Source organism: Struthio camelus, chromosome 3 (assembly GCF_040807025.1).
Source record: "Struthio camelus isolate bStrCam1 chromosome 3, bStrCam1.hap1, whole genome shotgun sequence".
NCBI classification, from domain to species: Eukaryota; Metazoa; Chordata; class Aves; order Struthioniformes; family Struthionidae; genus Struthio; species Struthio camelus.
The window spans coordinates 60,214,443-60,231,281 of NC_090944.1; the positions used below are offsets into that span (position 1 = coordinate 60,214,443).

At 36.6% G+C, this 16,839-nt stretch overlaps 1 protein-coding gene across 2 annotated transcripts in view; it reads left to right on the top strand.

Moving 5' to 3' along the window:
* The window catches only part of FIG4 (FIG4 phosphoinositide 5-phosphatase), a 76,503-nt gene that overhangs the window by 14,026 nt on the left and 45,638 nt on the right, over positions 1 to 16,839 (top strand). Inside the window, exons 4-11 of one of the 2 annotated variants that reach the window (XM_068938005.1) lie at positions 1,729 to 1,885; positions 3,170 to 3,220; positions 4,709 to 4,857; positions 10,055 to 10,183; positions 11,796 to 11,896; positions 12,377 to 12,539; positions 13,450 to 13,547; positions 16,695 to 16,828. In XM_068938005.1, coding sequence (XP_068794106.1) covers positions 1,729 to 1,885; positions 3,170 to 3,220; positions 4,709 to 4,857; positions 10,055 to 10,183; positions 11,796 to 11,896; positions 12,377 to 12,539; positions 13,450 to 13,547; positions 16,695 to 16,828 — 982 coding nt within the window. Of the gene's footprint in view, positions 1 to 265; positions 1,886 to 3,169; positions 3,221 to 4,708; positions 4,858 to 10,054; positions 10,184 to 11,795; positions 11,897 to 12,376; positions 12,540 to 13,449; positions 13,548 to 16,694; positions 16,829 to 16,839 lie in introns of both variants that reach the window. The other variant, XM_068938006.1, reaches the window with a different exon arrangement.

Sequence of the window (16,839 nt, forward strand, 5' to 3'; positions counted from 1 at the left end):
TCTTTCTCACATTTGAACAAGTGACTAGTATGTCAAATGAGTTTTTAAATGCTGATCGGTTGTTCATAATCTTATCAGAATTACAATGAGGATTTCAGCATCTAAATAATTTCCCTGTTTGCTCCTATCTTACTCTGCCAAAATGTTTTTTCCAAATGTCAGTGTATCTGGAAATCAGAACTTCTCTCTCTGTTGTCATATAATGAGTTCAGTGTTTTGATGGGTGATGTCTCTAAATGTTACGTGTTAACATGTGCTCTGGCAGCCCCCAAGAATACTCTGTGCCTGATTTGCATCAATGTACCCTGGAACATCTAAATCCAAAGCTGCAGAGAAGTTAGAAACTGCGACTGCATTGAAAGATGCTCCTGAATTTTGAGTGACAACCTAAATGTAGAAAATGTTATTAATATTCTAATCTAAAGTGACAGATAAAGCAACTGTCTCCTATATTCTTTCACCCTTAAAGCATTTTGGAACCTATCAGTGAATGCACTTTTAGGACATTTGTCAATTAGGTTCATGTTTCCTATTAATGCAGGGATATTATTAATAAAATGGCTAAAGCTGAAGAAGCTTATAACAGTCTTGCGCCATTGGCTTTCTTCAGTTTCTTTCTTTCTTTTCCTGACCTCTCAGGTCAGGAGGTTGGTGCTTTGTTTTCAGTAGAATAGAAAAGGACAGCTTTGCTCTCTTCTCTGGTTGCTTTGTTAACCGAAGACAGTACATGTGGGTGCTGGTTGATCCCAGAATGAGGGTGCTGATGGGCCAAGTTCTGGTTAACTGTGTAGCATTTAAAAGTAGAAACTGCTCTTAAATGGAGGGAACCACACAAAGGGGAAAGGCTGGGTTCCCAGTCAGACCTTAAGATAATAATATCTGGTGAGATCCGGAGAGTGTCCACCTAAGTCATTTCAATACCTGGAGGATATAGGAGGTAGTTTGACTGCTGTTTAACAACTGAAATTCAGTAGCCTAGCTGCTCTGAATGGAAGACTTTGTTTCTTATTGTCAGCAGGGTCTCCTCCCTTGTGGAGGCGAGAGCATTTTTCCAAGCGGGCTAAAAAGGCAGAAGGAAAAAAATGCTGTTCATTCGATCATATGCAGCCTCCAGCAGTGACAAGGAGGAAAACAAATATTCTTTGCTCTCCTTCCTTATTTAAGTTATAATGCAAAGCTGAAGGAACTGAATATAAATGCAAGTAAAAATGTGAACTGTCATATTTTTCAATTAATATTTGTTGACAGGGCGGCTATATTAGCGACTGAGTTTCAGGCTTGTTACCAGTAGCAACCCCTCAAAGCGGCTAACTTAAGAGCCTAATTCATGTGATTTATTAGTTGTTAAATCTCAGTGCAGACAATACAGCAGTATTTTATTAAAAACAAATTTGCATTCAGAGGTTAAAAAGATGTGATGGCAGCTCATTCTGAATTTAATTCTGCAACCTGGTATTAAAAAACATGCAGAGTGAAGGGGAAAAAATTAAAAACTATGAATTTGCTTTGTTGATTAACATTTACTGCAGGTGAATTGTAAGAACGTGCGTTTGGGTATCTATATCTGTATTTTACATATATGCACACTATAAATATTAAATTAAGAATACAAACTTCTAAAAATCCTGTGAAGCCTTGACTAGTTCTGATACTTTTTTTTTTTCAAATAGATATGATCAAGTCAATTCACACATCCACCTAATGGTATTTTAATGCTGTTTTTAACAGGTTTTGTCAGGTTTTTAGAAGGCTACTATATTGTGTTAATAACAAAAAGGAGAAAGATGGCAGATATTGGAGGTCATGCAATATATAAAATAGAAGATACAAATATGATCTACATTCCAAATGACTCTGTAAGAGTCACTCATCCTGATGAAGCCAGGTAAAGGGTGGTGCTAGGTACATTTCTTTCACGGGTTTCCTTCTGTTAGTATGTGATTCAAGCCATTTATATTAGTTGATAAATTAGTGTGGCAGAATGGAGATTTGGGCCGCAAGTTCTGTGGCCTCTAACCTGGAGGGCAAATACGGTTCACATAGTCTTTCAGAGCTTTTGTCAACATCTCCATGTCACTTAAGTGCCAAAGCTACATCCTAGCAAATATGCTCCAGGAAGCATCCAACTTTAATATTTTACTTACAAGGGCAATATAATGCTAATACTGTTTTAAATTGTTTGGGGTACTCTTCTTTTTTTCAATCACTCTACTGTTATGTGAATCTCACCTAAGATCTTCTATGTCCTTCAAGAAGTGCTAAGTGGATGATTTAATTAATGATTCTGTGCTGTCAGAATCTTGTGGGTAGATGTGGTGGTGTAAAGGGTGATAAACATAGAATAAACATAAAATATGATACAATTACCAATGTGCAGTGGATTTGTTTTGTCAAGTGTAGCTTCTTTTTCCCTTTCTCTAATTCCTTTCTCTTTGGGCCTTTGATTGGCAGGTAATTTTGCACAAAATGTACAATTACATTGTGACATAGTTTTTATCGGTGGTGTTTTTTTTAATAAAATACCAGGCAAGTGGTATAAACAAACTCCTTCACAGTCTGGATGAACTGTGAATAACATAAAACATGTGATACATTATGATAAACTGATAGCAGATAGTAAATCAAGCTAATGGTAACTATTCAAGAAGTTTCCACATTAAGGTATGTCTGACAGGATACCTCAGTCTTCTCTCTTAGAACGCAACAGAACATATTATCTGAGCTATTAAATAAACATTTATGGTGCTAGATATTTTTTCTTCCATAGACAATGTTATGGTTTCTTGTGGGAATTTTTAAGTGACAGGTTGAAGTAGATATTTTTTGCTACTGTGGAAGTCTTTAATTCTTGTATAATACTGTTGGGAATTTCCTTGTATAGAAAATTCAACTACAACTGTATCTACAGCTACCTGAAAAAACAATCTCTGAGGCACAAGAATCAAACACTGGATAAAAAAAGGCTATTTGATTTATTTCGTCCGGATGCTGACATTCTAGTGGAATTACCTGACTATCAAAACACTCAATTATAGTAAGATAGTCAGAAAGCTTATGACAAAAATCAGTATTTTATGTGTAGCTTACTTGCTGAGGTCCTGTGAATAACTTCTTGGGGTCTGTCTGGTTAAAGTGGTAATTTTCACTTTAATCTGCATTATTTTGTTAGGTATCTGAGAATCTTTCAAAACGTGGACCTTTCTAGCAACTTCTATTTTAGGTAAGTGTTAGTGAGTCCTTTTAAAATATGAATACTTACACCTCCTGTAAGGTTCTGCTTTTGGATCTTCATACCCAACATCTTCAGCTTGGTGTTCTAAGGAAATAAGATGTATATGATCACACTGCTTGTCCATTTTTCTCTGTCTTTTGAACCTGCTTCCTACTTCAACAAATTTAATAGGAATGAAGTCTTCAAGATATGAAGTTAACAAACTATAGGAACATTAGTGACAGGGTAGGGGGCAGACACTGAAATTAGTGTTTCCGTTATTTTTTCTGCTTTGTCTCTTGAGCGCTAACGTTGTACAGCCTAGCATCTAGCTTCTACTCTAGTTTCTGCTTGAAGATGACAAGTGTATACATTTTTCTTGGTTGTACTTGGAAGGGAGAGAAGAGGGTTCTATAACATTCTTACATTTTAAGAGCTTAATTTAACTTACTCATGGCTGAAGTCATGGCAGGTTTGTTTTCTGCATAGTTTTCATAGAAATCCTGACTGGTATTATAAGAAAAGTTATAAGAAAACATTTGTTCTAAGGTGAAACTGGAGGAAGAGTCTGAACAAATCTTTTATCAGGGTAGTATTTAAAGGTTCTGTTAGATGCAGAACTGAGCAAATGATTGACAAAAGTTTCTCTCAAATAGGTAAGTATATCAGGTGCTTATAATGGAAACATAGTGAATACTTAGGCTAAACTTCATGGTCATCGGTCATAAATCGAAATGTCCAATGTTAGCATATATATTTTATTCATTAATGAATATCTAAAGGAGGACTAGTAGTCGCTGAAACTGCCTTAGGCTAAAATGGAAATCTGTTTGTATTTCTGATTTAAGTGTTGTGTAACTTTGACTTCTCCTATGGGAAATGAAACCTAGTGACTTAAGAATTTTAGCAATTAGTGTAGAGTGCTGCCAGTATGAGAGATGCAGAATTTGTTACCGTTAGAGAAATAATAAAAAGCTTTTCCTTATTCAGCAGCTGCTATTTTAGGATCTACTTTGCTGCAATCACAGATCTGAGGGCAGATTACGGTTTTTGTGGACCAAATCTTTGGCTGTTATGAGTTCAGGTAATAAAGAGTAGTGCAGAATTCTCAGAAAAGTGAAATTGTTTATATATGTGGATATCTCTGCCAGAATAGCTGTTTTTGATTTCCAAGACTGCTTTTTGGGACATAATGAATTAAGCTTCTAGATAACCTTTGTTCAAAAAGTGTGTTCAATCTTCATTTGTAATAAGAGGATAAATAAAGTTTCAGCTGTCATACTGTAAACAGTTTGTGAGTTTTTAAAGCTTCTTTTTTAAGTCATCAGTATCGTTTGCCAGGAGAGAATCAGCATTTGTGTATCTTATTTAAATGTCATTTTTCTTTGTGGTTAAAATAGTACTGTTTGTGTTAACTGTAAGTACAGGTGGACAATAAGGGCTTTCAGAAAAATCCTGTGCTTCTATAATTATTAATAAATGTGAACTTTATATCAGTTACAGCTATGATCTGTCACACTCCCTTCAGTATAATCTTACTGTTCTGAGAATGCCCCTTGAGATACTAAAAACTGAAACAACTCAGGCTCGGCAAGAGAGTTTTGATATATTTGAAGATGAAGGACTTTCAACCCAGGGTGGAAGTGGTAAGTAAATCTATCTAAATTGATGTGATTGGTCATGAGTACAGTTAGAATATATTCCACCTAAGTTTTCTTTTGAGCAACCTTCAGCTATTCTGTATTGATCCAGTAGTCTTATAACAGTTGTGAGTTAATAAAAGATTACCTAAAGTACCAATTACAGATATTTGAATGTGAACAATGCAATTTCTAGAGATGATTAATCATTGTTTTGGTAATTTACATGGCAACTCAGGGAGATAATTGAGCATGCTGTTATTTTTCAGCAATTGATTATCCAACTGTCTTGCAAGAATCCCAACAGGAATGAATTACAAACAAAATTGGAAGCAATAACTAGTTAAGAACTACAAATAAATCTTGTTTTGTTTCATATTGGAAAATATTGATGACGAAGGAATTGTATGAAGTTAGTATTAACTTTATGTAGTAAGCACTATCAGGAAGTCTAAGAAAGATTACTGCTTTCATTTGAAAACTACAGCTTCCCACTTTGCGTCTTATGTGCTCAGAAGATTGTAAAGATGACCAGAACTGTTCTCACCCTTAGGCTTTGCACTTCCAAAAAGAAGTCCCCTCCAAAACTCTTAAGATTGTATTCCAGTTTGTTGAAGTGGATGTGTTTAGGTTTTACTGCTCTGTGATTTGTACTGAATGTCTAAACGCACTGCCAACAAATTGCACGGTAATTTTTTTGACTGTTTGGTGTCGTTTATGTGACACTACTTTTTCCCATGTTTAGTTATATAATGTCTGAAATAACAGTGCTACCTTTGATACATATTTAGTGAATACATTGCTGTGAAGGTGATCTCAAGCAGCTGTGGAGATGTAATTAAGCTTCTTTTGGTGGCATATAGACCACAGTGTCTTTTGAATGCATAGATATAGATTAAGTTTGAATGTGCATTCACCACCAGTGAGACACATCTTTGTTAGATCATGCCTTGACTTTTCCAAGGACTTCAATGTGAATCTTTGCTGATGTACCTAACCTTCATTAATAGGAGACCAGATTTATTAGACTAGGCAGAGCCAGGGATGTAGTCTGTGCTGCCTCATGCTCAACTACACAAGGAAGTCATTAAAAATTGCCTTGTTCTCAATTCTTGCTCATCATTTTAGTGTGTCATTGCCTAACTGGCTTATGTTTGGTTCATATGCTAATTCCATTTGATCTATCAGGCAGACTTCCTTTGCTGGCTGCAGTACTGGGAGGCCGTGCTGCAGCGCTAGATTTCCCTCTGCAAGAGAAATGGTAGGTGGCTGTCCTCATTGCAGTGTATTCTGACACCACTGCAGGTGAGAAGCAGGAAATGCTCCATTTTCTCTCTACCCCAAAATGCCAGAGGGAAGTCCCTTACTCCCAGCTAAAGTTGTAGATGCAGTACAGAGAGCCCAGGATGGTTAAGGTCCTTGTCAGTGCCAGGAAGCTTATTCCTATTCATTGACTTTTAAGTGAAGATGGACTTGTAGTGTAGATGCAGATATTGCTAGCATCCAAAAGGAAGTGAAATTAATCCTACTTTATGTGTCTGAATTATAGTTCCATGACGAGTCACCGTTTGGAGGGTGCGATATACTGTTGTTCTCCTTTTCCTCTACATCTTTCTCTGCTGATGTGTACAGGTTGCACTGACACTGACCACCAGCCAGCACAAAAAATACTATTCCATCCTGCATAGCACGTCAATAATTTTCAGTAGTACATTTTCTGTTCTCTCTATTTCTTTGGAAAAAGTAATGAATGCTTAGAATATTACATCGATAGGAATTCATATTCTTGATTGTTTTTCCCCCCCAAAGACAATAAGTAATAGCAACTTGTGTCGAGAAAGCAAGATCAGAGAAATGTTCTTTGTACTACATGTAGAAGGTATTGAAGTATGTGAGGTATACTGCACTTCATAAGGGAATTCATTCTGCAGTCTTAAACTGCTACTTTCAATCCCTACTTCTCTTTTTCCCTTCTTCTCTTCCACAAAGAATTATTTCTGAGGCAGATGAATTTTATCTTTATTAGGAAGACTTAAATTTTGCCATAGGAGGGAAGGTTTTGACTGTAGTCTTCAGAGTGGATCTGCTGATTATGTTGCTTATGGCATGGAAGTCCCAAGTCATTTAGCCTTGGGACAGTCATCATTTTCATATGGTAGCCCAGTGGCTCTCTAGGTTGTGGACAGGAGCTCCTGTGTAATCAGGTTCTGAAATCAACCATGATCATGAAGTCATCCTCATAAAACTAGGATGGATTTCTGTTCTCCTGTCGTAGGAGATTTTCCTTCCTTCTCTTCTCTAAACAGATTATTTTCTATGGGACGCAGTACTCATCTGTTCGTTTACAGTATTGTTATTTACAGTTGTATTAGTCATCTATAGCCTTTTCTAGTCAGTGGCAGGACATGGGTTGTGAATAACCTCATCTTTGTTAGGTCTTTAAAACAGGTCAGATGAATTGCATCTAGAAATGCTTATTCCTATTCATTGACTTTTAAGTGAAGATGGACTTGTAGCGTAGATGCAGATATTGCTAACATCCAAAATGAAGTGAAATTAGTCCTACTTTATGTGTCTGAATTATAGTTCCATGACGAGTCATGATCCAGTCTCTGTCAGATTGCTCCTTACTTGATTGGTAGCAGTTTCCTATAGACTTTACCATTCATGCACAAAAAAAATTGTCAAAGATCAGATGGGACAAGGCAGTGATAAGTTTGTGCTAACTGACTGAGATGATTTTGGCCCTTAGTCTCCTAAAGGTGTGCTAGCAGGCGCTAATATAATTTCTTATCAGGACATAATTTCCAGAGCCAAGACTTGATCTGACCTGATCACTTCTGCCAATTTTAGACATACCTTAATAAAGCAGAAAGTAATCAGGTAGAAGGAGTCCTTAAAATGCAAAATGTTTCATATGTGCAACTGAGAACAGTATTAGACCTAGCAGAGCTTCTTGTACCTAAAATCATAAATTCTGTTGTGCTTCTGACACGTGAGATTAATATGTGACGTTAGGGCTCACTGTGGAGTATAGTTAAAGTGAAACTTCTGTACAGTCATAGTCAATCAGATTTTCTCTCATTTTATGTTCCTCACGGGCTTTTTGACACTGTAGTTGGAGACTGTTCTTTGCAGTGTCATCCCTCTAAATTTTGTGGATTGAGTACCCTTTATACCTTGGTATTATCAAGACAGTTGACAAACTTCAGATGTTTTGAGGCTAGGTTGCTGAACAACTTGACCATAGGAACAAAAATGGTAGTGAAGCCAAATTCTAACCTGAGGTGTTTTAGTACTGCATGTAATCCAATTTATTGCTTTCCTTTTTTCTTCCTGGAGAGGGATGGCTGTATATTTTAGCCGGTTCAAGGTCCTCCCAGAAGGACGAAGATTTGTGGTCAAATCCAGTACAATGGAAAACAAACTGTCATTGCAGAAACTTTAAGGGAATCGCCGAGTACTGCTACTTGCAGAACACATGCCCTTCAACGCAAGTTCCAGTACAATTTGGGAGAGACTGTCCACTTGCTTCAAAAATTGTTGGTCACAAATAGGCGAAACAGCAGGATGGAGAAAGCCTGCTAATATTTTAACTGTTGACTGCGAACTTGATGTGGAAGGCAGCTTAGATGCAACATTTTGATCTGTACTTGTATTGGTTAGACAGAGGTTCAACAGACTCTTCATTACTGCCCTTGCTTGTAGTCACCCACTGTGTAACCCCTGTTACATAGAAGATACAATACACACAGAAATATGATAGAAAAGGCCCACTTGCCCTCCGTTAGCTGTGGCTCTTTGAGATAGTCAGTGTGAATTGCATGACTCGCCTTCCATCTCTTCTAACACAAAATGAGTCTTCCAAGGTGGTGAAGAAGGCCTACAATGATCCTGCCTTCTGTATCTTCAGAGGGGACGCTCTAAGTTTGACAAACACACAGTTAAAATAAAGAAATGCGCAGAGCAACACCCTGCCCGAGTTTATGCATGATAAACTTGGACACCTGGAATAGACCTACACTGACTGCAGCTCAGAGAATGACAATGAATGTCAGCTAAGTAACTAGTCATCTTTGGCACTGGAACTTACTGCATTACATAGTTGTATACTATCTTTTGAAAACCTAAAAGAAATGCCGTATATACTGTGCCCTAAATCTGATGGAAAAATTTAAAGGTAGTCAAGTAATATCTTTTATTTAAAGAAAAGGAAAATAAAACCCTACCCAAAGCCTCCTCGCTCCCCCCTGCCCTGCAAAAATATGTTACTATAGAATAGATTGCCAAACATTACGATGGCAAAAATGACCATTGAAAGTAGAGGGAGCAATAATTCCCCTGCTGCAAAGGCTCTCACCTGCAAGATCCCTCACAAATCCATACAGCAGCACCTTCTCTTCAGTTTCCTTATGAAAGCATTGGAAGATAAAGATGCCATAGCCTTGACCCCATCAGCAGTGTGCTAACAGCGCACAAAACTGTGTTACCAGCGGAGGTTAGCATCATATCTGTTCATATGTCAGCATGTGTGCAAAAAATAGCTGTCTGTCATTCAAAGAACAATCAGGTTGAACTTAATGTGTCAAAGTAATGCTGCTGGAAATGCGAAAGAGGACAAATTGCTGACAAAGCTACTGTGGCCAAGTTCCACTGAAAGCACGCAGTCTCTCACCACAGTGGTTACAGAACCTTGATTTTTCCTGGGCTATTGGTATTGGGTTACTAGGTAGGAACAGTTTGTTCAACAGGTGCATTTTCACCTTCAGTCCTTTAGGAGAACTCATCTTTTCCTTTGGCTGCAGAACATCTGGCTGCTGTAATTTTTCCCATAACAGGGATTCACAACCTCAGATCTTTTCTGTATTATCAAATCTTCTTGCTGTTCCCATGTAGAGGTCTCTTCAGTGTTAGTAGTATGAGAAACTTCTACAAAGTCTACTGTGACCTTACATTGAAGGTACACAAATACTACAGTGACTGGCAATTGTAAAAAATTATAAAACTCCATAAATGCTGGACTTTAGCATGTGCTTAAAGTTATCTGTGTTTGGCAAACTTCAGGGATGTGTGTAAATGATTTGCTGAGTTGAAGCCAAGGGAAATCAAAATTACGGTCAAATGACCGGAGTTTAAGAACAATCCGATGCAGTTGAGATTGTTTTTAAATTGCTAATGCATTTTTATTGTAACAATTTCCTAGGTGTGTTTGGGATTTGCAGTAAGCCTTATGAAAAGTATGTGTGGAATGCCAAGCTTCTGGAGGTAGTGAAAAATACTGTTCACCGTGATTGGTTGCTGTATATTATTCATGGCTTCTGTGGGCAGTCAAGTATCCTTTTACTGTTGTAACAAATGTTGGTCTATCAATTTTAGAAATTTGACCATATGAAATATGCTTAATTATTTGTTTGTTATGTAAATATTTTTCAGTTTCATAATTTTTTGCTGGCTTTTTATTTTGGCGTTCCTGTAGTTTGTTTTCATTACTTTCCATTTTCATTGCTTGGTTTTATGACCAAAGAAGAAATAAAGTTACGATCTTGTAATGTGGCCTTCACACATGTAGAGTGCATTCTCAATGAGGCGCACTGCTTAGAAGCATGGGGATCGGTAGTAGATCCTGTCAGAATTTGACAGGATTTTAAGGCTCAGCTGCGTTTTTACAGAATTCTGAGAAAGGGATGAAAACTTGAAGAAACAGAACTGAATTGCTAATATCAAAATGTTCTCTTACTAATCTCCTTAAAAATAAGAATTATAACAAAAATTTTCAGAAATCCTTGCTTTTACACTTTCTGCTGAAAATGTTGATAAAACTTCATGATTTCTGTGCGAAGAGACTTAAGAAAATATTAGAACATTTGCATTTCCTTTCCTGAGTGTATATTATTTAAAATAGTTCTATATACGTTGTAGAACTAGGAGAAAAGGCCCAAACGCCTATCTCGCTCCAAAGAAATGCCATCTCAACGTCTTAGTTAATAAGCATCTCATATATTACCGAGACGCTGTATTTTAATCGTCAGCAACGTCATGTTAATTCAGCAGCCTGTCAGCAAAAAAAACTGCGGAAGGAAATACAATTATGAGTTTAAGGTTAGGGGTGGCTTTGCAAACTCGGTTTTGCGTTTCCATGATTGCAAAGCTGTGGGCATTGGTTGGGTTCCAGGCAGAAAGTTAGGTCTTTTTTTTTGTGTACTACTATTTGATCTCGGGTATCAATCACTTAACCAAAGTGGCAGCTATGGATGTGACCACCAACATTATGCTTACAGATGCTATGTGAGTGACTTAATAGTCTTTGCATTAGATATTTGATGAAAGGATGTCTCCTTCCCTCTTTCTTTGCCTCCGTTATGCTAAGGAAGCTGTACAAAGTGGCAAAGTCACGCTAGACAATGTGATTCTATCTTTTTAGTTTTAATAAAAAATAAATAGCTTAAAAGAAAGCCCCCACTGCTTCTGCAGTGGCTTGTCTTTGTCTTTCAGTTGTTGTTGTTACTTAAGTAGTTGCAGTTCATCTGCGTTTTCCAGACAAATAATTAGAAGATGTCTAACATAGCTGATCTGAAAACAGGAGCTCCCAAGTTTTAGTCACAGTTTTTTCAAAAGCAATATTTGTGGCCTTGGGTGAATCTTGTACCTACTGCACCTCCTTTTCACTTTTCAAAATGGAAATATTTCTCTTCCTTATGTTCTGAAAAGTAGTTGTTACATTGTAATGTAAATTCCATTTTCAAAGCTCTTTAGAAATGATTATTGAAAAGGGAATTGCACTCTCCCAAATTCGGCAATGCTATTCATCTCTGTTGAAGACATTTTAGTAAAACAGATGTTTCATTTTGATGATATATCTTTTTAGATTTGTAGAACTTTATGCAAGCATAAATAAGTGAAAGAAAAATTTCATGTGATTTGTCAACCTTAACTTCTCTTTCGAGAACTGCTGATTTATGGTCGGCCAATATACGTCACTTTGATAGCCAGAAGATCCAGCAAATTTGCTGGAACACGTTTTCTGAAACGAGGAGCAAACTGTGAGGTAAATAAAAGGTGGTTTCATTGGGGGCGTTGTTTTGCTCTGGTTTTTGTTTTGTTTTGTTTTGTTTTGTTTTGTTTTGTTCCAACTGAATGAAAGCTTGACCCTGACTGACCAGCGAACTGAAATGTTTTAGAGGGTTTTTAGGGCTTTGGTTGTGAATTATGTTATTAGATACCCTTATCACAACTGTCATTAAAGTTTGGAGAAGGTAAAGCTGTTCTTAAAATAGTAAGAACTTTGCTGGCAGTTCTTTTGTTGCACTTAGAAATAATGATACCATTTCTTAAATAGAGAAGTAAAAATCTGGTAGACTACAGTTAGGGACAAATGGAATTTAACCATCAGTAGTGTCGTCACTACCATGATTTGGTATCTGATAGGTTAATTGTACCCTGGTTGGTTGTAACAGTCTGTTCTCTAGCATGCATGCAGCTCTGAAACGTAATGTCTGCATCATATATGTATTTCTAACTGTTTTAGGGGGACGTTGCTAATGAAGTAGAAACTGAACAAATACTGTATGATGCTTCAGTTATGTCATTTTCTGCGGGGAGCTATTCTTCCTATGTTCAGGTTCGAGGATCTGTCCCCCTGTACTGGTCTCAAGATATTTCAACTATGTTGCCTAAGCCACCCATAACATGTATGTACAAGTGTTTCTTTCTGGTAGATTATGGTTAGCACTGTATGCTAGTGGAAGATCTGAGAGAATAAGTGAAGGTTTAACTTGCAAAATTGAAAGAATTGTCTGTGCGTTTGTTCTTTGGGAAGCTATAATTTAAAGTAAGCCAATATTCTTTGTAATAAACATCATGGCATATAAACATTTAACCATGTAAACAGCTGCATTTGATGAAACTGAATAGGAAAAAAAAAAAGTCTCCATATTAGACTTCATGATCAGAAATGGAATATGAACAAATTGTTTGAAAACGTCAACTTTCTTTGTACATATTATCTTGTATACAAACAGTTACTTATGTTTGCCTAAAAGTATGCCTGTGGATATAATTTCGAACCTATTGAAACTAGTGGAAAAAGTCTGCACTAAATTAAATGGGGCCGGAGTGATCCATGAATTGCATGCTCAGCATTTGAGCATGCATGTATATATTACTGATTTTTGATTTGTAACAGTTTCAGCTAAATTCCACCCCAAATTTTAAAACAAAAATGATTGATAAAGTGCAACAAAAACGCCAACAAAATTAAGCACTGCTAATCCCCAGAATATTTTTAAAAATTCCTCTAAAAATTTGAATATTGTATGCTTGGAGTAGAACAATGTTCCTAACATTTGTTTAGCCACAGGTATATTTTGTTACTAGCAGCTTCACAAAGCAGAAGGATATCTTCTTGCTCTCCTTAATTATTGAAGAGAGAGTTGGGTTTTTTTGTAAGCAGCTTTGTATGAAAAGAAGAATGTGTATAATTATATCGTTTTTATCAGAGAACTGGTAAATATTTGCAAACAGTACTTTAAGGGGAAATGATTTAAGTGATTCTGAGATTCTCTTAGTAACTCTCTGAATATTCTAATACATCTGTTGCAGTGGACCAAGCAGACCCTTTTGCCCATGTTGCTGCTCTTCACTTTGACCAAATGCTTCAACGATTTGGCTCTCCTATTATTATTTTGAATCTTGTGAAGGTAAAGTATTTTGAATATGTTCTGTATGTTTTCTAATTTTAAACGTAATACTAATTTCTGTAGAGTCTCTGTATTTTAGGTTGTGCTCTGAGCTCATAGGAAGAAAGTCTGCCTTTTGTAAGCTGAGAAATCTCATTCTGTTCAGGGTAGTATATAACTTCGTAGCTGCTTCCACTACAGCCCTACAACAAAGAGCAATTTCCAGTTTTTATAGACTTATTACAATAACATTTCACTGTTGTTTTCAGGTCCTTGCTGTTACCACTCAGATGGGAGCAAGTCCAAATAAATTTACCACTAAATTTAATTTAGCTCTAAAACATGCTAAAATAGTATGATTCCATGCAAAGTGATGGTTGTAGACACAGAAGACTGACTTTGCTCTTTGAAATGTTTGATAAACACTTACTTCTCCTTTGTTTGCTCTGTCTGGTACAGTCATGGCTGTGTGGGAGGAGAGGAAAATGCAGCGTCTCGGGCTAGGTATAAGCACTGCCGGTGGCAGCAGTGGTGGACTAGTGTGGGGAGCCACTTCGTTGCTGCAGTAGTTCACTTAGCTGCTATGGGGCTGTGGTGCACAGCCTGGATTCTGGGTGTTACGTGTTGTGTTGGGTTTTTTTTTTTCCTCCTGTTCCAATCCAGCCATTTTATGTGGTGGCACCTCAGTCGGGCAGGTTTGACCTTGCCCTTGGATGGCAGAGGCTATACTGGCCAGTGTTAATAGGACGGGAAGAAAGGACTCCAGCCCCTTGAAGTCTACCCTGTCTTAAATAAAACTTGTAAAAAAAAAAAAATATTCTAAACATCTGAATACTGTGTCATGAGAGAATAGCAGGGTAATGTGATTTCTGCCTTGTAGCGAATAAAATGATATTTAAAGAGAAAACTATTTGTATCTGGTCTACTACAGCAGCTAAAATGTGAACATTGTCTAGTTTTTTTTTTAATTCTAGAATTTCTGTTTGTTTTTGGTAATTTTTCTGATGTTTGGAAAGTAAAGGTTAGTATATCTTATTGCAGTTTCTTTAATGAACTGTTTTCATATTTGAGCTTATAATGATTTGTTTTGCCTTGAATCGTATCTTATATTTCTTTTTAGCCTTTTAAAAATATTTATCATTTTGTGTAACATGTTGTAGAACTGTATGCAGATGAAAAAAGGACCTTTTATGTGCATGTAGGATCAGTTCCTAGTATAAAAAATAGGGGAAAATGGAAAAGGAAGGCTTTTAAATAAGTTTTAATAAATGGCAAATATAACCTGTTTTCTATTTCTAGAAGCTCTTCTGTTTGGGATTGCTTTTAAGACTGTCCGGGAGTCTGTGGAATTAACTTCAGATAGCGTTTGTTGACAAGAAAATGATTTTGTCTCTTTCTTACAGTCCTAGCTTTCAAAGGCCATTGTTAGTGCGTGTCCAAGCTCACATGACCTCGACACGTGAATCATTATATGCTTTTAGTCAGAGGTCTTTTTATGCGGTGGCCGAAAATACAATTCTTTCTCTCGCTCTGTAGATGCTTAATATTAGGTTGCTAAAATTAATGTTCCTTTATCATTTCATGTACCGCTTCACAGAAAAAAAAAAGTGTATGTTGTTGCTTTTACAGAAATGCTAAGCATTTCTATCTCCGGTAGTAGTTTTATTATTTGATTTCTTAAAGGCTAATGAAACACAAATCCATATCCTACTTTATCTATCTATCCTACAAACTTGGTAACTAGTAACAAAAGTATTAGATTTCCTTTTATTCGTTCATAGCTGCTTTTATGTAATTTTAAAATAGTTTTTGTAGTATAAGCTCAGTATAGGTTTTGGGTTGGATTAAGTTGAGAGAAAAGCCTTGTTAATATATGAAGTACCTCAACATATGGTATATTCATAGAATGGGAATATAATTCTATATTTTTTTTAAATCCTTGCAAAGCTGTTGGTCTCCATTTCCCATCAGTAATGGAGAAAAATTTACCTGGATCCGTGTCCCCGTACTGCAAGAGCGAATGGGGTGCGTTCCCTTTTGTAGGTCTTTTTCTTTCTTTTGTCTCAGTCCGTTTCCCCCATGTTTCGGCTTTCGTTTCCTTGCGCTCTCCTTCCCTGTCGGAGGGTTCTGTTTCTCAGCAGGTGATTGTGCACCGGTGGGATAGGTGACTCTTTGCGAGAGATCAGTTGTTAGAAACCTAAAATGTTTAGCTTTTTCTCTTGTTTTTAATGTAATTGGACTAGTTATGCAATAGTGCCTGTAGAAGTGCCTGCTGCGTTTTAAATGTCTAGCACTAAATTTCTGCATTTCAATTTCTGAATTTTTTTAGCATGGCTAAAACACCAAAACCCATCTTTGAAGTGAAGCAAAACTGCTCATGCTCAGTTTTTGCTCAGAGGCTTTGAAAGAGTAACCAAGTTTGCTTTGTTACAGCCAGAGCTGTGCACAGATTGAGAACATACTAATATACAAAGGGGTGTGAGGGCTATTCTATAGCACATATCCTAATATGTGCTGCTGAATGACACTGGTTAATTGTCCATTTATTGTGTTTTATTAACAGACAAAATCTTTGCTAGATCTTCTCAAGCTTCCAGTCTAAGGGATTCTAGGCTGGGAAGAGCTTGTGAGAGAGCTATTTCGTTTAGATGCTCCAAGCGTTGTTCAGCTTTTTTTTTTTTTCTCTCTCATCCAGTCCTTGTTATTCTTCCCAAAAATATACCTAGGAAAAAAGTGAAATAACTTTTTAAACAAAGGTGCAAAAATGCATAAAATATGCCCCCCCACCCCTAAGTTGTGGTGTTAGCACAGTTAAATCTTACTTGTTGCTGATGTATAGTATTGCTGTGATATTTCTGATTAAATATTTTGCTTAATAAAATATTATTAATATAAGCCTGATACTGCTTCTCAAATTCAACTGTAGAATTTTCTAAAGTTTTTGTGCATTTTTGAGCATAAATGGTTAATTTTGTTTATGCGTTGTTTCCACATCATCTATATGAAACAGAAAACACTGAAGTCTAGATTAAAGAGTCTACAGTAAAGAGCATTTCTGGGTATAATATGTATATGCACATACATGTGTGTATGTATACATATGTATACAGGTTACTTATACATGTTAATGAAAATACTACTGTTAATTTGCTTTTCTTTTCGTTAAAGGAACGTGAAAAAAGAAAGCATGAAAGGATTCTTAGCGAAGAACTTGTTGCTGCTGTGACATACCTCAACCAGTTTTTACCCCCAGAGCATGCAATTATATATATTCCTTGGGACATGGCCAAATATACAAAAAGGTAGAAAAGAC